This window comes from Camellia sinensis, chromosome 6, assembly GCF_055761805.1.
Source record: "Camellia sinensis isolate YWXY chromosome 6, ASM5576180v1, whole genome shotgun sequence".
Classification (NCBI taxonomy): domain Eukaryota; kingdom Viridiplantae; phylum Streptophyta; class Magnoliopsida; order Ericales; family Theaceae; genus Camellia; species Camellia sinensis.
In genome coordinates, this window is record NC_138966.1 from 74,997,593 (window position 1) to 75,018,698 (window position 21,106).

At 35.5% G+C, this 21,106-nt stretch overlaps 1 protein-coding gene across 2 annotated transcripts; it reads left to right on the top strand.

Annotated features, from left to right (window-relative positions):
• Positions 1–433: 433 nt before the first annotated feature.
• LOC114265302 (uncharacterized) lies at positions 434–17,530 on the top strand. Of its 2 annotated transcripts, none has more exons than XM_028206067.2 (3): positions 434–1,469; positions 16,973–17,118; positions 17,174–17,530. In XM_028206067.2, the coding sequence occupies exons 1-2, from the start codon at positions 713–715 to the stop codon at positions 17,101–17,103; spliced, it is 888 nt and encodes a 295-aa protein (XP_028061868.2). In that variant the 5' UTR covers positions 434–712; the 3' UTR covers positions 17,104–17,118; positions 17,174–17,530. The 2 variants fall into 2 exon arrangements, with proteins under 2 accessions (XP_028061868.2, XP_028061866.2); XM_028206065.2 differs by having other exon boundaries at positions 17,203–17,530.
• Positions 17,531–21,106: the final 3,576 nt, after the last annotated feature.

The following is a 21,106-nucleotide window of genomic DNA, read 5'->3' on the forward strand; positions in this document are numbered from 1 at the left end:
TAAAAATGGCCAAAACGACGTCGTTTTGGCTATTTGAGCCACTTTTCAGCCACAAAATTTGAGTTACAAGACATTTTCCATTTCTTTACGAATAAAGATTGGTAGGTTGAGGTTATCGTGGCTCGATTGTCCCGAATTGTAAAACGACGTCATTTTGTCTTTTTTTTTTTTTTTTTTTTTGGTTTTTCTGCTGTCTTTTCTCTGAAACAGGGAGTTTTTTTTTTCCTCTCTTCTTTGAAACAGAGAGAAAAGGGAAGAGAAAAAAGAGAAGAGAGAAGGAAGAGAGAAGAGGCGATGGCAGCGTGAGGGAGGCAATGGCAGGACCGTGAAAAAAAAAAAAAGAAAAAAAAAAAAAAAGAAAGACAAAACGACGTGGTTTTACAATTTGGGACAATCGAGCCACGATAACCTCGAGCTACCCATTTTTATTCTTAAAGTGCATCTCACATCCTCAACCAAACAAACCCCGACACACAGGCATCAGTTACACTTTATCGCTGTATTCGTATCCTGCAAGAAAGGAAAGCAGGACTAATATGGACTCGGAGTTACAGTTCTTCCATTTCTTCCTCTCCTTTGAAAGAAACTTCTTTTCAATCTCTTCACTATCACCATAAAGCCTATTTATATGTTTCTTTGTGCGTTCTATGCAACATTCACCTCTATTGTTCTAATTTCTTGAATCTATCATCGTACTTCGTTTTGAATCTCAATGGATGTGGATGGGAAAAGGAATTCTTCGCTGCCTTCGAACTACGTTACCCTGGTTCAACTCCAAGAGCGATGGCTCAAAGAACAGCAGCGAAAGCAGGCCGAGAGTGAGGAGGAAGAAAAGCGGAAGCAGAGAGAGAAAGAAGAGCAGGAACGAAAGCGTGAAGAACTCGAGAATCAGATGAAGAGGCATCACGAGAATGTTGAGAGAAGCAACAAGACGAACACTGTGCCTCGTCGGCGGTTTAACGTGAATCGCGGGAATCAATCGGAGAAAAGTTCTAGAACGACCGGAGTGAGCGAGAAGAAGGCGGAGGAATTGCTAATCGGACCGATTGTGGTTCATGATGAGGAACGGAAAATCGATGAATCGACTAAAAATAAGTCGAAGAAGAAGAGAAAACCTAGCAAGGAGGAAGACCAAACCAGAGCTGAGAAGAAGATTCCGGTGGTTGTGAATGAGGGGAAAGGTGAAAAAGAGGTGAATACCAGTGAAATCAAGCGAAATGCCAACAATTTGCTGGTGAATGTTATGGATGGGGAGAAGAAAGTCCCGGTTGATCGATCAGTGGAAATCGGACGGAAATTGGATGATCTTTCACTGAGTGGTGGGAAAGGAGGCCATGGAAGATCGTCTGGGAAGTGCGATAAGGTTTCTGGAAAGTTCCATAGCCAGAAACTGCAGAAGCCAAGAGATTCAAACTTGGTATGGGTTAGAAAAGGTGAATCTTCTGGTGTCAGTGTTGCTTTGAGATCAGGTAAGTATTGATACTGTTCCTGTATATAATTCGAAGCTTTCCCAATGCTCTTTGTTTTGTTTAACTATGAGGTTTTGAAGTTATTAGCTACTTTAAGAATGCCCTTATATTGCAATTGTGTAGCAAGTAAACTCAGAACACATGGTGTGAATAAACAATGTGTTGAACATTATAATATTACATTTTATTAGTAGTTAGCTTGGAATTTTAAAAAACAGAAATGGTTGAGGGCTCGAAAAGAGGGGCTCCAATGGCCCGAATGGGTGTGCACTGGACGTCAACTGGGTGAAAAATTGTCCACGGTGGATGTCACCTTTGTTGACCGCGGCTGTGAGCCTTCTCACCGGATGTCCGCCCGGACGACCGACAAGACAAATTTCGAGCCATTTGTGCCAACCTATGTTACATGGACTCGGGTACGAGTGTCAGATGCGGGTGTGTATCCAAGCGTCAGACCTTCATAAATTTAAATCTTAGGATCTTGGGGTATGTATCCAAAATTGGATATGGATACGGGGACACGTCATATGCACATATATATTGCATATTATATAATATTCTCGGATGAGATGATTTAAATTATGTAGAAATATATTAAAAATTAAATATGATTTAGAAAAAAATATGAAATTTCTATATCTAATTCATGTGGGAGCCTAAAAATATTGCTTTACTAACGAATGCAAGTTTCTTTTTCTTCATGTATTGTCACAAATTAAAGGATCTGAGTGTCCAAATTGGGTACGAGCGTCGGACACATATCCCACACCCTTATCCATGTCATATCCGGTGGACACGGGTATTGTGGGGGAAATAGAAGAGTCCATGTAACACAGGTGCCAACCTCCTTTTCGGGCCACCTAGCATTGTTATTAAAAGAATTGTATGCAGACAAAACCAAGTGAGTTAAAATCAAATTTTCCATTTCCAAGTGTAGCAGCTGATGAAATCTTTATGTCAAGGCAATTCTATTCGAGAGAGACAGATAACCATGGCATATGAAAAGTGTGTTTTATTTCAAATGCATGGGGTGAGTGGTTGTCATTGTTATAACTTTAGGGGTAAGCGTTCAGTGCCATTTGCCCTGCTAGAGGTGAGTGGTTGTCATTGTTAAAACTTTAGGGGTAATTGTTCAGTTCCATTTGCCCTGCTAATGTAAAGACTGATGCTACAGTTCTTCCCATTGAGAGTCAACACTAATTCTCTAGATTTTGCCTAATAAATTTGTGGCTGAAAAGTAATAATCTAGAAGTTTCAATCACCTCCTCTATTGGAGGCTTCTAGGATTTTTCTTGTATAGAAATTGACCTCCAAAGTCGGTTCAAGAACCTATATATATAGGAAGTATGGCTTCACGGGTGTGTGTGTGCTTTTCCTTGAGTACTCTTCTTGATTAAAGAGGAGTGCTTGGACAATGGAAAGCCTCTTTTAAGCAATAAATACTGCTGGAATCCTTATTGATTTGATGTCTAGCCTTGCTAGACTTCCAAGTGGTGGCCAAGACATGGCTTTCCATTTTGAATTTGAATTCAAACATGTCTTATCATCTACTTCCCATCACATCCTTATAAATATTTCATTCTTTTCCTCACAACTTACTTTCTTCCAATGCCATAGTTTGAGCTTGCTTTCCCAGGGCTACCAAAAGATCTACCGCTGTAGCAAAGGACCCTAAAAGCGTGGGTCTCTTAAGAGAGAAAGAACCACCTATTTTCTTGGAGCATTTGATCCCCACTCTTCCCTTGGTCCCATCTGCTTCTCAGTCTCAATGTGGATTTGGCCTTAACTTTCAAGGATTAGAATCCTCCATACTTGAGCCATTATTATCCTTGGATAGAGAGTTATCTTCCTTTCGCTTCTGTAAACACACCAGATTGGGAGGGATATGCTTGGGTTCGCCTATTCAACTGTGGCCTCAAGCCAATTATGGGTATGTAGAATGGCTAGATAGAGTGGCTGCTGTCACGGCCTCTCGTTGGAAGGAGATTGTCATTCACAACATCATTATGTTAAGCCGTTCGGTTCTACTCTGAAACTTGATAAAGGCTTGCTGCTTGTGATTTCTGGCCTGTAACTACTAACTTCTTCCACTTTAGATTTGGAACAATGGCCTCTACCTTGCAAGATTTAGGTGTCATTGATGGCCTTCGTCCTCATGCAGAGGAGGCTAATGCCTTGATCTGCGATAAGAGTATCTCCTTCTTCTAGCCCAGCAGGAAAGACCTTTCCTATGGGTATTTCCTTTCTCAGAAGAAAAAGGAAGATATTGAAGTTACCAAGGAGAGGAGAGCACATATCTTTCCTCATCTATTGGTTGACCAAATTCATCTTTTGTGTCTCATCCAACGAAGTCACCAAAGACTCTGATCTCACGAAGTCCTTTTCTGCTGGATGAAAGTTAACCCTAGCGCCATTGGTCCTTGCCCACCTCTATAGAAGCTTAAAAGAGTTGGTAGATTCCTAGGCCTCGTTTGGAAGTTGGCTATTTTAGTGGGTTATTTTAGTTTTTGGCTATTTTATTAAGCTAAAATTTTTGTATTTGGGAAGAATATTAGATTTTTTTGTAGTTGGATGTTATGTTTGTGAGAGAAAAAGTGAAATGATTATGGGTTTGATGTGACATTTTGTCTTATTGGCTATTTTAACATATTTTGTCTTTTTGTGAATTTTAGCCAAAAAGGCTCAAATTTGGCTTCCCAAACACCGCCCTAATTTACTAGCAGAGTTGGACCCTTATGGCTTCTTCTACTCTGGTTTTGTGCCTTGTAATGACCGGAAAAAATTTAAACTTTTAATTTTTATAATTGTGCCCCAATTAAGTTTAATTAATCTTAATTAAGCCCACAAGTTTCCCTATTTATTTTAGTTTAGACCTCTGTTGGTTAACTTTCTATGCACCCAATTATCTTAGTTTGCGTGCACCAAATCCCGAGCCGACCTGGGGTCCAAGGGATAGACCCTCTGGTTCCAATAGATGATGTTAATGTGACTATAGGGTTGATCTTGTTAAATTATAATTTAATTGCTTATCGAGAAAGGCAATGCAACAATAGTCTTGAGTTGCATGTACTTAGGCCTAAATTGGCACGAGGTTCGAGAGATGGACTCTCCAAATCTGGTGTTAGTTGTTAATATGTTAACACAGTATTATTTAATATCTTAGAGACATTTTGGTGAATTAGGAATTCCAACGCACAATTTGTCTCGTTATGTGCACATGCAAGATCGATCTGATTTGAGACTCAAGAGATGGCTCTCTGAGCCCAGTAATTATTATTTTTTTGTTATTTATGTATGCTTTATTTATTGTAGTTATATCTGCAAATTTCATGCAATTTTAGTACAAAAAATGTATAATTTTTGTATCCAAACTTCACAGATTTGAGCTAGGGCTTTGGAGGGAAGCCCAAAACCCTTAAATAATGCAAAATGAACAAAAATTAGTCCAAGAGGCGTCAACCAACCAGCCTCCTCTCTTTCCTCTTCTCTTCTTTTTCCTCTTTATACCCTTTCCTTGCACTTTGCTCCTTTACTTACACAAGTCATGAAGAGGAAAGGAGGCATCATTTGTTGTGCCAATCACATTTTAGCATATATAACCCTATAATATATGTACAATGGGTAAATTACACTTTGCCCCTTTCATGTTTGGCCACTTTCTCATTTTGACCCTTAAAATTTGTTTTTCCCCACTTTGGCTCTTCATGTATCAAGTTTTTCTCAATTTACTCCTAAAGCTAACTTATGTTTAAAATTAGATAGAAAATGCCACGATAACTGTCACATAACATAAAAAATATATTATTATATTGAGATTTGAGTTTGTTTAAGAGGTGTGTGAGTTATATATAACAAAATATTATTATGCCACGTGATTGTCAATGTGTCGTTTTCTGTCTAATTTTTAACAAACGTCAACTTTAAGAGTAAACTGGAAAAACTTGAAACATGAAGGGCCAAAGTGGGAAAAACAAACTTTAAAGGCTAAAGTGGAAAAGTGACCAAACATAAGGGTGGGCAAAGTGTAATTTAGCCTATGTATAATTGTATGGAATTGAAAATGGTGGGTTGTGATTGAGTTCATTATAACTAGATGTATTTTTGGCCTTTGGATTAAAGTTTAAGTTGGATTAATTAGGCGGTTAAGTTGTCATCTTTTGCAAGAGTTATACAAAGGCTAGAGAGAGAGAAAGAGAAGACAAGTTCCCTCTATTTCCCTCCCCAAATTGAGAGCTCTCTCATCCTCCATAATTTTTGGTTGTCTTCATCTTCTTCGTCGCATACTCTTAAAACTCTAACCCTAGTTCCACCATTATTGAACCTTGGGTGATTTTGTGAACTAGAAATCACAAACAAACACTTAGAGAGTGCCTTGTGAGCTTGAAAACACACTTTGGTGTTGGATTTGAAGATCAAAGCTTCAAGGCTTGGTGTGTTCTTGGTGTTCTTAGAGCATTCACCTTTGCTAACTCATTTCCTCATTATTTGTATTGAAAAATCTTCAAGTAAATGTAGGGGCTCTCTCATTTTCTTTTTAGAACAACATGCTAGGGTTTGTTTCAAATTAACCTTTTGATTTCATAAGTTTATGGCATGATTTGGTATGAATAGTATGATTTAAATTGTTTTGATTTAAATCCACAAAATACACATGTTAGTTTACGGAACTTTGAATTAGTTTTTGAGTTAAAGTTAGATTTTTATATTCTGAACTTGAAATGTGTTTTAGTTGGTTGACTTCATGAATTTAGAGTATAATGTTGTCATGTTTCATTTAATTTCATGAGATACAATATTTAATGAATTTGGGGCTTTTTGTTCAAACATCAAAAAGTGTTATATATATCATATTCTAAGACTTTTGTTGTAAAGAACATAATTTTTGGACAACTTTGGATTTTTGTGAAATCTTCAAAGTGTTGGAAACTAGGAGAAAATAATGTAGTTATACTAATCATGGGATTGAATAGCTTAGTTAAAAAGATGGTTTGATTTGATTGAGGTTTGCTATTTTTCTAACAAGTTTTGCATACTAGTTTCTTAAATAAATATGTTCCTATGATTATTTTAATGTTTGATTTACTTTAATGGATTTGTTGGATTATTTAACGATTTTAGAGACCATTAAGGGCTAAAATGGTAATTTTGGCCATTTAAGGGTAAATTAACTTGGGATTAAAAATAATTTGGCCACTTAAGGGTAAATTAGTCCATTAGAAGTAATTTGGGTGAAATTCTTGAATTTATCATATAAGTGATTAACTTGGGATTAATTGGGGTAATGGTAAATGATGTCTTGAGGGCATTTTGATAATTTTTGATTTGAGGATAATTTGGTAGGTTATGCCTTAGGGGTATTTAGGTCAATCATGCCTTAGGGACATAATTGTAATTTGACCCTTAAGGGTATTTTGGTAATTTGGGTCCTTGGGGACATTTTTGTCATTTCACACATAGCCAATGGGGTGTCATTAGTGTTACAAGGCAAACAAATAGCATGCAGCTGAGAATTTGCTAACCAGGCAAAAGTTTGAAACGGAAGCTTAGGAAATAGGGCTAGGGTAAGGAACTGGTAAAATTGGCTAGAAAGAGTATTGTTGACAAAAAATGTCCCATGTGGTGGAAAATACTCTGAAAAAGTGGAAATCTAACTAAGGCTTCGTTTGGCATGCAACACTTTTAGTTTAAAAGTCAAAAAGTTACTAAAAAAATCAAAAAGCCTATAACTTATACCAGAAAGTTAAAGATTCTCTTTTCTCTCTACTATTTGCACATCTTTTCGTACAAAACCAAAAAGTAATTTAAAATTTGCTAGTATTTTTTACCTCATATTTTAACCAAAAAGTCAAAAAGTTACTAAAATAGCTTGTTCTCAAACGAGGTCTAAGTATTAAATAATTGATATTGATATTTACTACACTTGGTTGTTTTTTGGGTGTGTCCCTGTATTATCAAGTTTAGGGGCTTGGCCTGGGTTATAGGCTTATAGCCAGTATTGTTGTCCAGTATGCTTGAGGGAGATAGTGGATCCATCTATCTGCCGGTTAAGACTCCTAAACACTGCGTAATTTAGAGTGATATCCTCCGGTGGTTGAGGATGGAGTTTGTTTTTGACATGTAGTTCAGAGGGAGCCTGGGGCGTGATAAGGGTAGAACCCGTTATGTACTTATTTATGGCTTGAACACGGTATGTGTTGGTAAGGCCAGGTTTATTGCCCCGTTGGTAGGTTGTTGACGCCCTATTGGCAATTATTGATTTCAGATTATTTCTTTTATTTAATTATTTTAGTGAGTTAATTAAGTAAGATGGACCTAATAAGATTAAGTTAATCCATAAATTGGGCATTTTATTGTATAATTTTACTTGTCATGACACTAACATGCTTACTTAGTAAGAAATGAGATTACTTTTGGGTGAGTGTCAGTACTCACTCCCCTGCATTGTGTAGATAGTGATGGACCCTTGCCGGCGTGAGCAGCGGGACGTAGTTTACTTTGATAAGTTTAGACCCTAGGTTAACATTGGGCCTATGTGTCTTTTTTACCTTTTTGTCGGATTATTTATGAATTAATTTTGGGTCTGTAATTTAAACATTTCTTTACATTATTGCATGACATACTTCATTTTATTGGTTTGTTTGCCAAGTGAGAATGTGTTTAGTATGTGAGAAAACACTAGAGCTTTTGAACTTAAAAGGTGATTTATTTCCAAAACTATCAAGTAGCACGCTTCCCAATGCAAGTCAAATTTTATCAAAAACACCTCGTTTTGTCACTTAAAGTGAAGTTAGGCTCAATAAAAGAAAAATTGACACATTTTCCAAACTCGTTTAATCTAAGGCCATTGGGCATGTTTTACGAGGCAAACCTTATTTTTGAGAATTTAATGAGAATTGGATAAGGAAAGTGCTTTCGAGAATGAACTTAGGGGTTATTTGGGAAGTCCTAGATTAATATACTTTTGATTTTTTACGAAAAAATGTAAAATGTGAATTGGGGTTGAAGTGATATGACCCAAATAAGATGATTGCGGCCCAAATAAAAGTATGTGCTAAAATAGCATGTGCTATTTTAGCACATGCCAAACAACACCTAAGTAATAAAGAGAGTTTTTACTTAAAAATCTCACGCTTAGGTTAATTAGTTTCCGCCTAATTTATTTTTGAAAATCGGGGTGTGATAGGCCTAGTTTCTTGAATTTCGTCTTCATCTCTCTTCATCAAAGGCTAAACCAAAGTGTTTTGGACTTTCTGTTCAGGAAGTTGAACCAAAGGGATTTTCTTTTGAGAAGTGCTTTACCTTCTTATACCAAGAGATGGTAACATTTGAGAGCAAACTTTGGATCCCTTTCCCGTGTGTGCTCCCTTTTGGTTACAACCTCCTCCCTACCCAAGCTCCAAAATTTGATCTTAATCATAAGAATGTTTGGGCCAGCTTCCTCATTTCTAGAGACCTTCCATATGGACTATGTTTCACTCCTAAGGACAATAAATGTTGTGTGGAGTATTACAATGCAGCCCAGTTTGTGAGGCAATTCGGTACAACCCAACTATTTTTTCTCCCTTCTAATGTTTCTTACGTCTCCTAGAAGGATTCCTTCATTGGGAAGCTGTAACGATCAGGAAAAATTGAAACTTTTATTTAATATAATCAAGCATTAATTAAGTTTAATTAATTATAATTAAGCTCATAAGTTTCTCTATTCATTTCAATTTAGACCTCCGTCGGTTAATTTTTGACACAACTGATTGTCTCGGCTTGCATGCATTGATTCTCGAGCCAGCCCGGTACTCAAGGGACAAACTCTCTGGGCCTAGTAGAGTGTGTTAATATGATCATATGCTCAATCCTGTACAAATAGAATTTAATTGCTTATTGAGAAAGGTAGTGCAACAATTGTCTCGATTTGCAAGCATCAGGGCCCCAACTGGCATGAGATTAGAGAGATGGATTCTCTAGGCCTGATAATTATTAATTTTGTGTTATTTATGTGTGTTCTATTTATTTTAGTTGACCCTGTGAATTTGATACAATTCTAGTACAAAAAATGTATAATTTCTTTATACAAGCTTTACAGATTAGAGCTAGGGTTTTGGGGGAAGTCCAAAACCCCAAATTGTAACATTTTGAATATATTTTGGTGTCCCATAGCTAGTTGGCTGAACCAAGGTGGAAAGATTCCTTCCCTACACACTCTTACAATACACCAAAGGGGAAAGATTCATCTCTATACATGTGCAATACATAATTATATGTGTGTGAGCCTTTTATATCTATATAATCCCAAGCAATTCAAATATGTGTGGTTAGGATTGTTTTATTTACTTGAAGATAAAATCTTGACCTTTAGATTTGTATTTTAATTAGTGTTTGATCAAGGGTTTGGCCCAATAGATTTTTGGAGCCTTGTCTTCATTCCAAGAGAAAGAAGAAGAGCAAAAACAATCCTTTTCCCCCTCTCAAATTCGTGGGTCTCTCTTCCCCGCCTCTCTCTAGATTTTTCTCATCCTCCCTCTAGAAATCTCTTTAGAAAACCTAGTGTGATCCAAGTTTGTCCTAGATTGTTATAATACTTTGGTTGTGAGTGTATCAACACACTTGCGTGAGATTTTTGGTGAGTATTGAGTGATTTTTGGCTTTGGTTTGAAGACTAGTTTTGAGGAACTTGAAGAACAAGTGAAGCTCTTGGAACATCTCTCGCTTTCAACCTCTTTCCTTCATTTTTTAGTTGTTAAAGCTTCAAAGAGGTAGGGGTTTTTTCTCATCTCTTGCTTAGAAAGCATGCTAGATTTTTATTTCAAAATTTATGGCACGAATTTATCTATGGAAGCATGATTAGTGTGTCTTTGTTTTAAACTATGAGTTATTTAGTTGATTCATGCCTTCTTGAGACACTTTTAAGTTAGAGTTGGATTTTTGTCTTGAAATCTCCAAGTATTCTTATTATGCTATTTCATGAGCTTGGAATACAATAATGTCATGCTTATCTTGAAATCATGGAAAGTATTATTTCATTAATTTAGGGCTTTTTGTTCAAATGTCAAAAACTGTAATCTATGGCATGTTTGATGACTAATGTTTATAAAGAACGTGTGATTTGGACACCTTTGAATTTTTAATAATTATTCAAAGTGTTGAAAAATTGGGGAAAATGATTTAGTTAGATTAATCATGAGTTAAAATGAGTTTGTCTAAAAGATGGTGTGATTTAGAGTTGATTTACTATTTTCCCTATAATTTTTACCCTAGTTTTGCTTACTAATTTCTTAAAATATATGTTTCCATGACTATTTTATTATTTTACTTGTGTTTGTGAGTTATTTGGATTATTTAATGAATTTGGGACTTGTAAGGGCAAAAAGGTCATTTTGACTTTTTAGGGATAAAATAGTCATTTGGGAATATTTTGGATTATTTTATTGAAATATACCACTAAGGAAATTAACTTGGGATTAGTGAAGGGTAAAGTGGTAATCTTATGCTTTGAAGGCATTTTGGTAATTAATACTTTAGGGATAATTTGGTAAAATTGTGCCTTAGGAGCATATTGGTCATTTCACACTAAGAGCATTGTTGACAAAAAATGGCAAAGTGTTTGAAATTACTATCGAAAAGTGGGAATCTAACTAAGTACTAAATAACTAGTGTTGGCATTAGTTGTTTTTTAGGAGCGTCTTGGTATTAATGATTTTATGGGCTTTGCTCGAGTAATAGGCAGCCAATATTGTAGTCTAGTACACTTGAGGAGATAGTGGATCCAACTACCTGTAGGTTAGAATCCCAAACAAACACTACACAATATAGAGAAGTAGTAGCCTCCGGTGGTTGAGGATAGAGTTTTTTTTTCTGACACGCAGCTCGGAGGGAGCCTGAGGCGTGATTAGGGTAGGACCTATTATGTATTTATTTCCGGTTTTGACACGGTGTGTGTTGGCGAGGTTGGGTGTTTGCCTTGTTGGTAGGTTATTGACGCCTTGTTGGCGGTTATTGATTTCGGATAATTTATTTATTTATTTAATTATTCTAGTGTGAGTTAATTAAATAAGATGGACTTAATAAGAAGTTAGTTAATCCAAAAATTGGGCATTTCATTATATAATTTTCCTTGTTACGACACTAACATGTTTACGTAGTAAGAAATGAGATTACTTTCGGGTGATTTTCAATACTCACCCCGCCTCCATTGTGTAGGTACCGATGGACACCCGTCGGTGTGAGCGTTAGGAAGTGGTTTGTTTTGTTAAGTATAGACCCTAGATTAATTTGGGCCACCTTTTGTTGGATTATTGTATTAATTAACTTCGGGCCTATAACATAAGCATTTATTTTCATTATTGCATGATGTACTTTGTTTTGTTGGTTTACGCGCCAAGTGAGAATATTTTCAGCATGTGAGAGAACACTAGAGTTTTTGAACTAGAAGAGTGAATTATTTCAAAAACTCACACGGCATACTTCTCAATGCAAGTCGAATTTTATCAAAAACACTTTGTTTGCCACCTAAACTTAGGTTAGGCTTTATAAAGGAAAAATGGACATGTTTTCCAACCTCATACAATCTAAGGCCATTGGGTACATTTTATGAGATAACTCTAATTTTTGGAATTGAGTGAGAATTCGCTACCGAAAGTGATTTTGAGAATGAACAAAGTAATAAAGAGAGTTTTTACTTAAAAACATCATGCTTAGATTAATTAGTTTCCGCCTATATGATCTTTGAAATTCTTGGCATGACAGAAGCCGATTCTGGATATGTCTGAGATTGAGGAAGTTAGCAAAGTGTTTTCAAACCTGAAACAATCCTTGAAGTTAATTCCTTTCTAAGGGTGTTGGCAAATAAATTTCAACCAAATTTATGATAGATAAAATATCGTCTTGTCTCCCAAACTATCACTCAAAAATCAATTGAACCCTTATTCTTTTAATAATATCAATTTTATACTTAAACTATTCGATTTTGAATCAATTTTACCTCCACCGTCAATTGTTGTCTATAATCAAATAGAAGTTATTGATGTGGCGTCCAAACTTCATTTGAAATTTCATTTTACCCCCAAACTATTCCCAAAATATCAACTAGATCCTTGAATAAAATGAAGTTTGGGAGTCTAATTGATATTTTAGAGATTTTTTAGGGGTAAAATGAAATTTCAAACGAAATTTTAGTGTCACGTCAACAACTTTTGTTTGATTGTAAACGGCAGCTAACGTCAGAAGTAAAATTGATCCAAAATGAATAATGTAGGTGTAAAATTGATATTACTACAAGAACAGGGGTGAACTGATTTTTGAGTGATAGTTTCGGGGCAAAATGATGTTTCCTCTTTATGATAAGGTTCTAGATTCGATGGGATGAAATGATGACACTCTAGAATTTAAAGTCTTTCAACCTATACAAGTAAGTGACATGTGGAGTCTACCAAGAAGATGACATGTTCAGTCAAGCGACAACACATTCAGAGCCTACGGTGGAAATACCATCTCTAGAAGATCTATACAATTAGTGAAATATATGATTAGGTACCATAATGTCAATGTCATTCAAGATCTTCAACTGACACGTGGTTGTAGGACAATGTTTTCAATCAAAGGATGACATTACAAAGCCTACAACATGGAAGCTATAAAGGATGAAATCCAGAGGATGAATATAGTTAATCAAATATATGATTGTGCTTAAATTCAAACGTCATTATCATAAAGTTTGAAATTCAAATTGAAGATATATCTCTTATTATGTAGATGGCTCTCTATAAATATGAGGACCATCACACAAGAGGGTTAGAAACAAAGACGAGAAGAAAATGCGAGAAAAACTGAAGCAATCAAAAAGAAGAGAGAACGAGAGAATTAGCAACAAACTTTAGTACTCAACACTCAATGCGCTCAAGTGACACGCGGAGCCTACAAAGGACAAGGTGTTCAGTCAAAAGGATTACAATACGGAGCCTACAAGAAGGAAGCTATACAGGATGAATCCGAAGGATCAATACGATTAATTAGATATGATTACATTGTCGCAGTTGGATTTTCACTTTTATTAGTTGTTGGGGAAAATCTGAGTTTTTAATAGCGACGATGGAAATATTGTTTAGTTTTATTGCCTTATTTAGACCCTTGAAATTTATTTATTTATTTATTTATTTTTGAGTCGCCACCTAACATGGAGTTTGGGTGTGTTAGGCCACTTGGAAAATAGGTTTCTAATGAGCCAATACTTTTATATTTTCTGTGGGGTCTGTTTGTTTTAATGACTATCATTAATGGTTTGTGTGAATAAGAGATGAGTTTAGGGGTTTCTTGTTACGAGTAGGGAAGGTGTTAGGCACCCTACATTGCCTTTTCGATACTGTTTTACCTATGTTTTGCTGAAACATGTTAAGAGTGCATAAGCTTTGGTTTTTGAAATAATTTGTTTGTTAGTTTGTTAATTTTATTGCTAATGGAGATGAGAATGTGTTGATTGTGAAGTTTATTAGTCTGCTTGTGGGCTTGATGGCAGTGGGTGGTTATTGGTATGAATATGCCTAATGGCAAGTGAGTGGTTATTGATATCAATGTACCCAATCCAATGTATGGGTAACAAAGTATAATAATATATAAATTAGTAGTTAGTTTGTCAGAAGTCTAGGCAATAATGGAAAATGAGTGAGAGCACTAATTAGTGCCACCAATACCCATTGCCACAGTGTTGTGTCTGTTTTTTTTTTTTTTTTTTTTTTTTTTTTTTTTTTTTAAATAGTGGATGCCACATCATTAGTGGTTGCTTTAGAGCACCACTTTTAGTGGTCTCTATCTTTGTTGAGGCAATAATATATGTACTATATAATATGCTACAAACAATAATATAATATTATATATATTTACACATATATAGTGCTGAAAATGTAAATAAAAGACCAAATAAGTCCGAGCAGTTGTATTAACTATACATTCTTCGAGGGACGGTAGATATGGTAATATGTATATTTATATATGTATAGAGGTGCTAGAAATGTAAGTAGAGACCGCAAATGTCTGGGCAAGTGTATTTACTATACCTCTTGCTGGGGACAATTGATATAACAAAAACTATATTTCCAAATTTGTAGTGGTATTGAAATATAAATAAAGACCGAAAAAGTCCGAGTAAGTGTATTTACTATACATCCTGCTAGGGGTGGTAGATGTAATAATAATGTATTATTGACATATGTATAGGGTACTGAAATGTAAATAAAGACTGAAAAAGTTCGTGTAGGTGTATTTACTATAGATCTTGCTAGGGACAGTAGATATAATAATATGTATATTTACATATGTATAATTATTGGAGTTATTAGTGTTAGTGTTAATATGGAGAATTCTACCTCAACATTGATATATAATGAAATAAAATGAGAATCAGACTCATGAAATGCCAGATAATAATATTAATGCATTCTAACAAGCTAATGATGTTTAGGAATTATACCTTGTTTTGAATTGGGTAGAGGTTCGACTTGATTTGTTTAGATAGTCTTCTGCAAGTAGGGCAGAGATTCAGCTAGTTTGTTTGGATTGATCTATACTACTTGGGTGGGGGTTTGGTTTAGATTGTTGAGGTTGACCTATACTAATACCCTAGGAAGCATGGATAAGGATAAGGATAAGGATAAGGATAAGGATAAGGATACGAGATACGGGTACGATACGAATACGATACTAATACGGCGATATGAAAAAAATCTAAAAGAATAGGATACGAGTTTATGGTCTTCTTTTGACGTGTCATAGCCCACACTATTTTTATTCCACACTTCTGAATAGTCAAGTGAAGAATTTGAGGGGGTGGCGAGAGGTGGTTGAATGCTTTGGGGGTTATGAAGCACGGACATAGACAAGGACATGGGACACGGCAATTTCAAAAAATGAGGATACGGATACGGCGGGGGACACGGAAAATTTTTTTTTTAATTATATATTTTTCTGTGTTATGTAGATTCATATGACATTTATCCTAAATCAAAATTGACAAACACTAACATAGTAACTTTAATTCAATAAATATAACCACTACATTTAAACAAATTAATAGATCATCCATTCACAAAAAAGTCATAATAAACGATAATAAGAACTAAGACGAGAAGGGAAAAACATTCCATATCCAACAATATTCTTCACAAAAGCACTAAATAAGAGGCAAAAAAAAAAAAAAAAGTGAGCCCCGCCGTGTCCCATGCCTTGTCCCGATATGGATACGCGTGTCTCCGCCGTGTCTCCTATAAAAAAATCATTAAATTAAAGGGACATGCCATCTGGCGTGTCCAGTACATGTCCCCGGCTTGTCTGTGTGTCGGACACTGCCACAGCACCAATTTTGGAGTGTCCATGCTTCATAGGTTGGGGGTGGTAGTTGGTCACTGTGAGGTGGTAGGAGGGAGTGCTAGGGTTAGGGTTTTTAGATTGATTTGGGGAACAAATTGAAAGTAAGGCCATATTTGTCATTTATGTTGTATTTTGCTTTTAATTTAAATTATTTTCCCATACCACCTCGCACATTGTGACATGATGTCAGTTAATTTGAATGGCATTAGTAATGGTAGGGAGATAAAATGCAAAATGGCCAAAATCATATGAGGGATTTTTATTATTTTTAAACATGAGAGGGGAAGTGCTCCATGACCATATCACAATGGGTAAAATGAATTTTGGACTAGATTTTATAAAATTACATAAGATTTAAGTATCATAGATAGATTGAGAAACTGAAGAGGGAGATACATAGAGCTTAAGAGAATTTTAATATGATTTTTGTACAATTATAATCCTTCGTATGGAAAACTAATTTTACATTGTTATTTGGAACAAAATTCACTTTGCCCCCTTAAATTATCGCACTTGTGTGCTACAGCTGGTTGTATTTTGTGTTTTATTAAATATTTTCTAAACAATTGGTCCTGCTTTGTTGCATGATAGCTGGATATTTGTCTCTCTGTTTGTCTCTGTACTATGGGAAAAAGTGAATGAACACCATCAATTAATCACGTGTGTGCCGAAAAATGTGATATTCTGTCAAAAGATATTAAACACTTTAACGATGTAGGATAAAGTGAACTAATGTCAGTAGTTTAAGGGGATAATTGTTCAAATTGATAGTTTAAAGGGTAAAGGAACACGACTGTGACAGTTTGAGGGGCACAAAGCTCTCAAATTCAATCTTGAAATCCATATATAAACTATTATATCTGAATTTAAGCTATTCTCCTTGAATGATTAGTGTCTAAATCCATTCATTTCAAAATCATAAATCCAAATACAACCTTATTGATTCAGAAATTACACTGGTTGATCAGTGTTCTCTAGATTCAGCATCTGTAGTTAGTAATACCATCCTCTTCAATTGATTTATGCTCCACTAATTTGCGACAAACGGGAAGAACCTTCCACTCAGCAATTAAATTAATTATTAACAAAATACTCTCCTATTGAACAATGCAATCTCCCTTCTCCATTTGAAAGTGGAACATTTTTGTATTCAGGTGTGGTGGTGAAGGCTGGAGAAAGCCAGAAGAAACCAGTACAGATGGGGCCGAAGGAAACTGGTTGGAGAGAGTGGCCAAAAGAAAGCCGTTGGAGAGAAAGGCCAAAGGAAAGAGGTTGGAGAGAGTAACCGAAAGCATTTCTTGTATGTGTCCATTACTGTTTACTAATGCATTTAGACATGGAAACAAAGAATTTAGACATGTTCTGTTGTTTTGTTTTGTAACAGATCGAGTTGGTGCTGCTGGAAATGTCAACAATTTTCATCAATGTAGCATATAGTTTTATCAGTTATGTGCTCTTCTTTTTGTACAGGTTCATGTTTGTTGATAGTAACTTGAACTTGGTACCCCTTTCTGAACAATTATCAAAACATTGATGTTTGCTTATTGACAATGGATGTTGAAGACCACTGGCAGTTAAATGTGGTTGCTGGTGTACTCTTCCTTGTCTCTGTTGTGATTCCAATAGGAAATCATTCAGGAGAATTATTAAGTGAATGAATGCTTGGGCCATTGTTTCAATGGTAGATGCCAGGTCTGCTTGAAAACTTCTCATCCTGGTGATAGTTCTGCATTTAACAAGTTTTTGTTTTTTGTTTTTTCTTGATTGTCTATGTAGCATGGATGCCTTAGAAGGTTTCGTCGCCCTTTTTTTTTTAAGACCAGAGAGATGGAAAGGGAATCCCAGGACTTGATATGGCCTTCGTCTGAATGCAGTTGGTTTGAATTTTACTGTGGTCCTTCATGCAACAGCTTCTGCAGGACTTGGTTGTCTGCAATATTAGCTTCTGCAGGACTTGGTCTTCTTAGATGTTGCAATTTGAATAGTTTCAGAACAAAATACATATTAGGCTTCTCTTTCTTTTACTGGGACATTCTCTACCACAGTACTATTTGATCCAATCCTGTTCACATGCATTTTAGATGGGTACATATTTTTTTGAAACAATCCTGGTCCATGTGTGTAATGCCGAAAATTATTCAATATTTTCAAAGTTAACACCGTGATATATACATTGTGGTACTTATGACGAATGAAATTACGCAAAAGAAGATGAATTGGGACCTTGTCCCTCAATCAACCGATAAAGGTAGGGCTTATCGGTTTTACTCATCCCATTATTTGTGTTCTTATTGATTCATAGTATCACATAATATTAATATGCTTAGTAGTGCTTTTATTGATTTAGAAACATCATATCAACATCTTGAGCTGATAGTTCAAAAATATTGAATAATTACTCCAGTCAATATTTGCCAACATTTTTTTTCAGATTGATTTAACATGAGTAAATATCAATATTTGCTAGCAACTTTTACAAGATTGGCTCAATATGGTTTGCATTTTTTTTCCCCTGCCAAGTAGGATGTTAACGGAATAATAAGTTAGGTCAATACAATATTTTTTCTTTTTGATGTTTCTCCGTAAGCTCTAACCTTAAATCTCCTTTTAAATTCCTAGTGGTACAACAGTTTCAGCTACATTCAAATTCATAACATGCGATATTTTTGGGTGAGTTTATATAGGGTAGCACTATTATACAATATAAACTGTGGAAAAAAAAATTCACTACGGAAATATATGGCTCCCAATAGAGTCATGACATAATTATGGATTATCATGCATAAGGCAGTAGTCAAACTCTAATCAAACACAACAACAATATTATACGTGGAGTAGAATTTATTGTGAGATGAGATCTTATTGGTATAAAAGTTTTGAACAATAAGAGATTGTTTGAGAAACGATTTTTGGAGTTCGTAAACTACTTGTTAAGCAAACGATCAACTATTATAAATAATTTTACATCTCATGGGTAAAGGTACATTATTTTCTCTATGTAATTTGTCTATTAAATATTTTTATATGTTAAGAGGACTAACTTTGGGCATCAAAGGCCTCTGGCTTCAACGACTGGAGGTGCTTTCTGTTATAGATGGCGATCATGTGGTGGTTTTGATTATTTTCTTTGTTGGGTTTCTTCATCATGAAGAAGTATTTTATTATTTATATTTTTATTTTTATTTTTTTACTGTCTGTACAATTGGTCTATGGAAACGACAAAATTTAACGGTGAAAATTTTCAAGCCGGTCATTCTTTTGATATTGACCGGAATATACCCGACTACTGGTATTATCTTAATTTACCTCTGTGGTGAGTTTTCTTAAATAAATTTTTTCTTATTATTGGTTGTTGGGATCAATTAAATAGCTTGACTTTTGAATACAAAAGTAATATTGTTGCAAAAGTATTAGATAACATCCAAATCAAGTTATTGGTGGTGGGGATCAAGCCATTGAAGAGTCCCTGCAGTATTATGCATGAAATATCACATTGATCTAATTCTTTGCAGTCTCATGCAATTCCAGCTGGGCCTCAAAACCTTTAAAATGACCACGGTACAACCATGCTCGACCCTTTATAGCAATTAGATCCAAAAGGCAATGTTTGTTGCAGCTTGCTGTCTCGTAACCGCATTATTTAATCAGCCACTCACCGTCAGAAATAATAGCTTGCTTGGTACGCTACGAAAATCATTTTTGAGAACTTTGCTGCAAAGGGCTTTGGATATACAACAATAGCTTCTTTGCCTACACGTCCTCTTTACGTGTCCTCCCCAGCGAATGTTCCTTGGCTGAATGCTACTATTGCAATGAAGCCCGGCAACGAATTGATTCCGCAAAAAATGAAGAAAGTCTATGTCTGCCTGACTAGATAATTCCTCATACAACACGTAACGATTCATAGATGTAGAGGTGGCAAATCTAGTCCAAACTGATAAACTCGCCCAATTATACCTATTTAAAGCCGATATAAACCCACCTAAATCAATAAATGGGCTTAAATGGGTTTCTCATCATCAACCCAATTAAAATTGGATTTACAAGGGTTGAACATGAGTATTTAAGCCCGTCTAAATGGGCGCGACTTCTACCACCCATCCACCACCTCCTTCTCCACCATTGCACCTCCATCACCACCATCACCACTACCTCCTCTTGTGAGTTTTGGGTTATATATTGGAGTTGTTTGTGATCGTTAGAACTTGTACGGAGGGAACGCATAACGACTTTAAGATATCGTCTTTGACATGCCTCTCATAATCACACAGGTTATTTCTGAACCTCCTTTTTGTTGGGTATACCTCCTTAGTGGAGTATGAAACCCAATTGGCTTATTAAAAATATTTAATTTGGTTTGGTGGTTGTTATAATATATTTTATATATTATATCTAACTTTTAGAGGCCCAACGGATGTTTAAAAAATTTGTTTGATGGCAACTAGGATTTTGATAAAAAGCTCAAAATAAAACAATAGTTTATTAGTATTGTTATGCTTGCTAGAGTGCTGCCGTTGATATTGTTTCTTCGGTGTGGCAGCTGTGATTATCAATTGGGTGAGGTAGTACCTTTTGGATCAAAAAGTCAAATCGGTGTGTTTGTTCTCAAAGAATCGCTTGTTGTGTTCATGGTAGTGCTGTGATTGATTATTCGGAATTAGAGGCAGCTTGTTCAAGTTGTTGTGTGGGCTGGTTTGATTCGCTATTTTGGGTTTTCTTCCTTAACGGTAGTTTGTGAGACCATTCGTGTCTCGTTCGTAATCGTTTGAAAAATCTTGGTTGATAGTGGAATCAGATTTCGGTCTTGTGGACATATCTCACATTAAGGGAACCACGTGAAAAAATTTATGTCGTTATTGATTTAATCTTCTTCTTCTTTTTTTTTATTTTTTTATTTTTTTATTTTTTTTTGCATTAGTTTTTATTTCCATTGATTGATTTAGTTGTGGGAAATCATCATTTTTCCCTAACAACTGATATCAGAGCTTGCGGTTTATTTAGGTTTATTTATTTGTATAAATCAATGGAGAGGAATATGGGCCTTATGTCTCGCCTCTATGGAAGCAATTGGGTAACTTGGAAAACTAAAATGGAAGACCTATTATTTTGTAAAAATTTGTATGGACCCATTGAGGGTAATAGTGGTAAACCTGAGGATATGAAAGATGATAAATGGAAGAGGCTTAATCGAAAAGCCGTTGGTGTTATCTGTTAATGGATTGATGACAGTGTGTTTCATCATGTTATTGTTGAAACGTTGGCACATGATTTATGAAAAAAATTAGGTC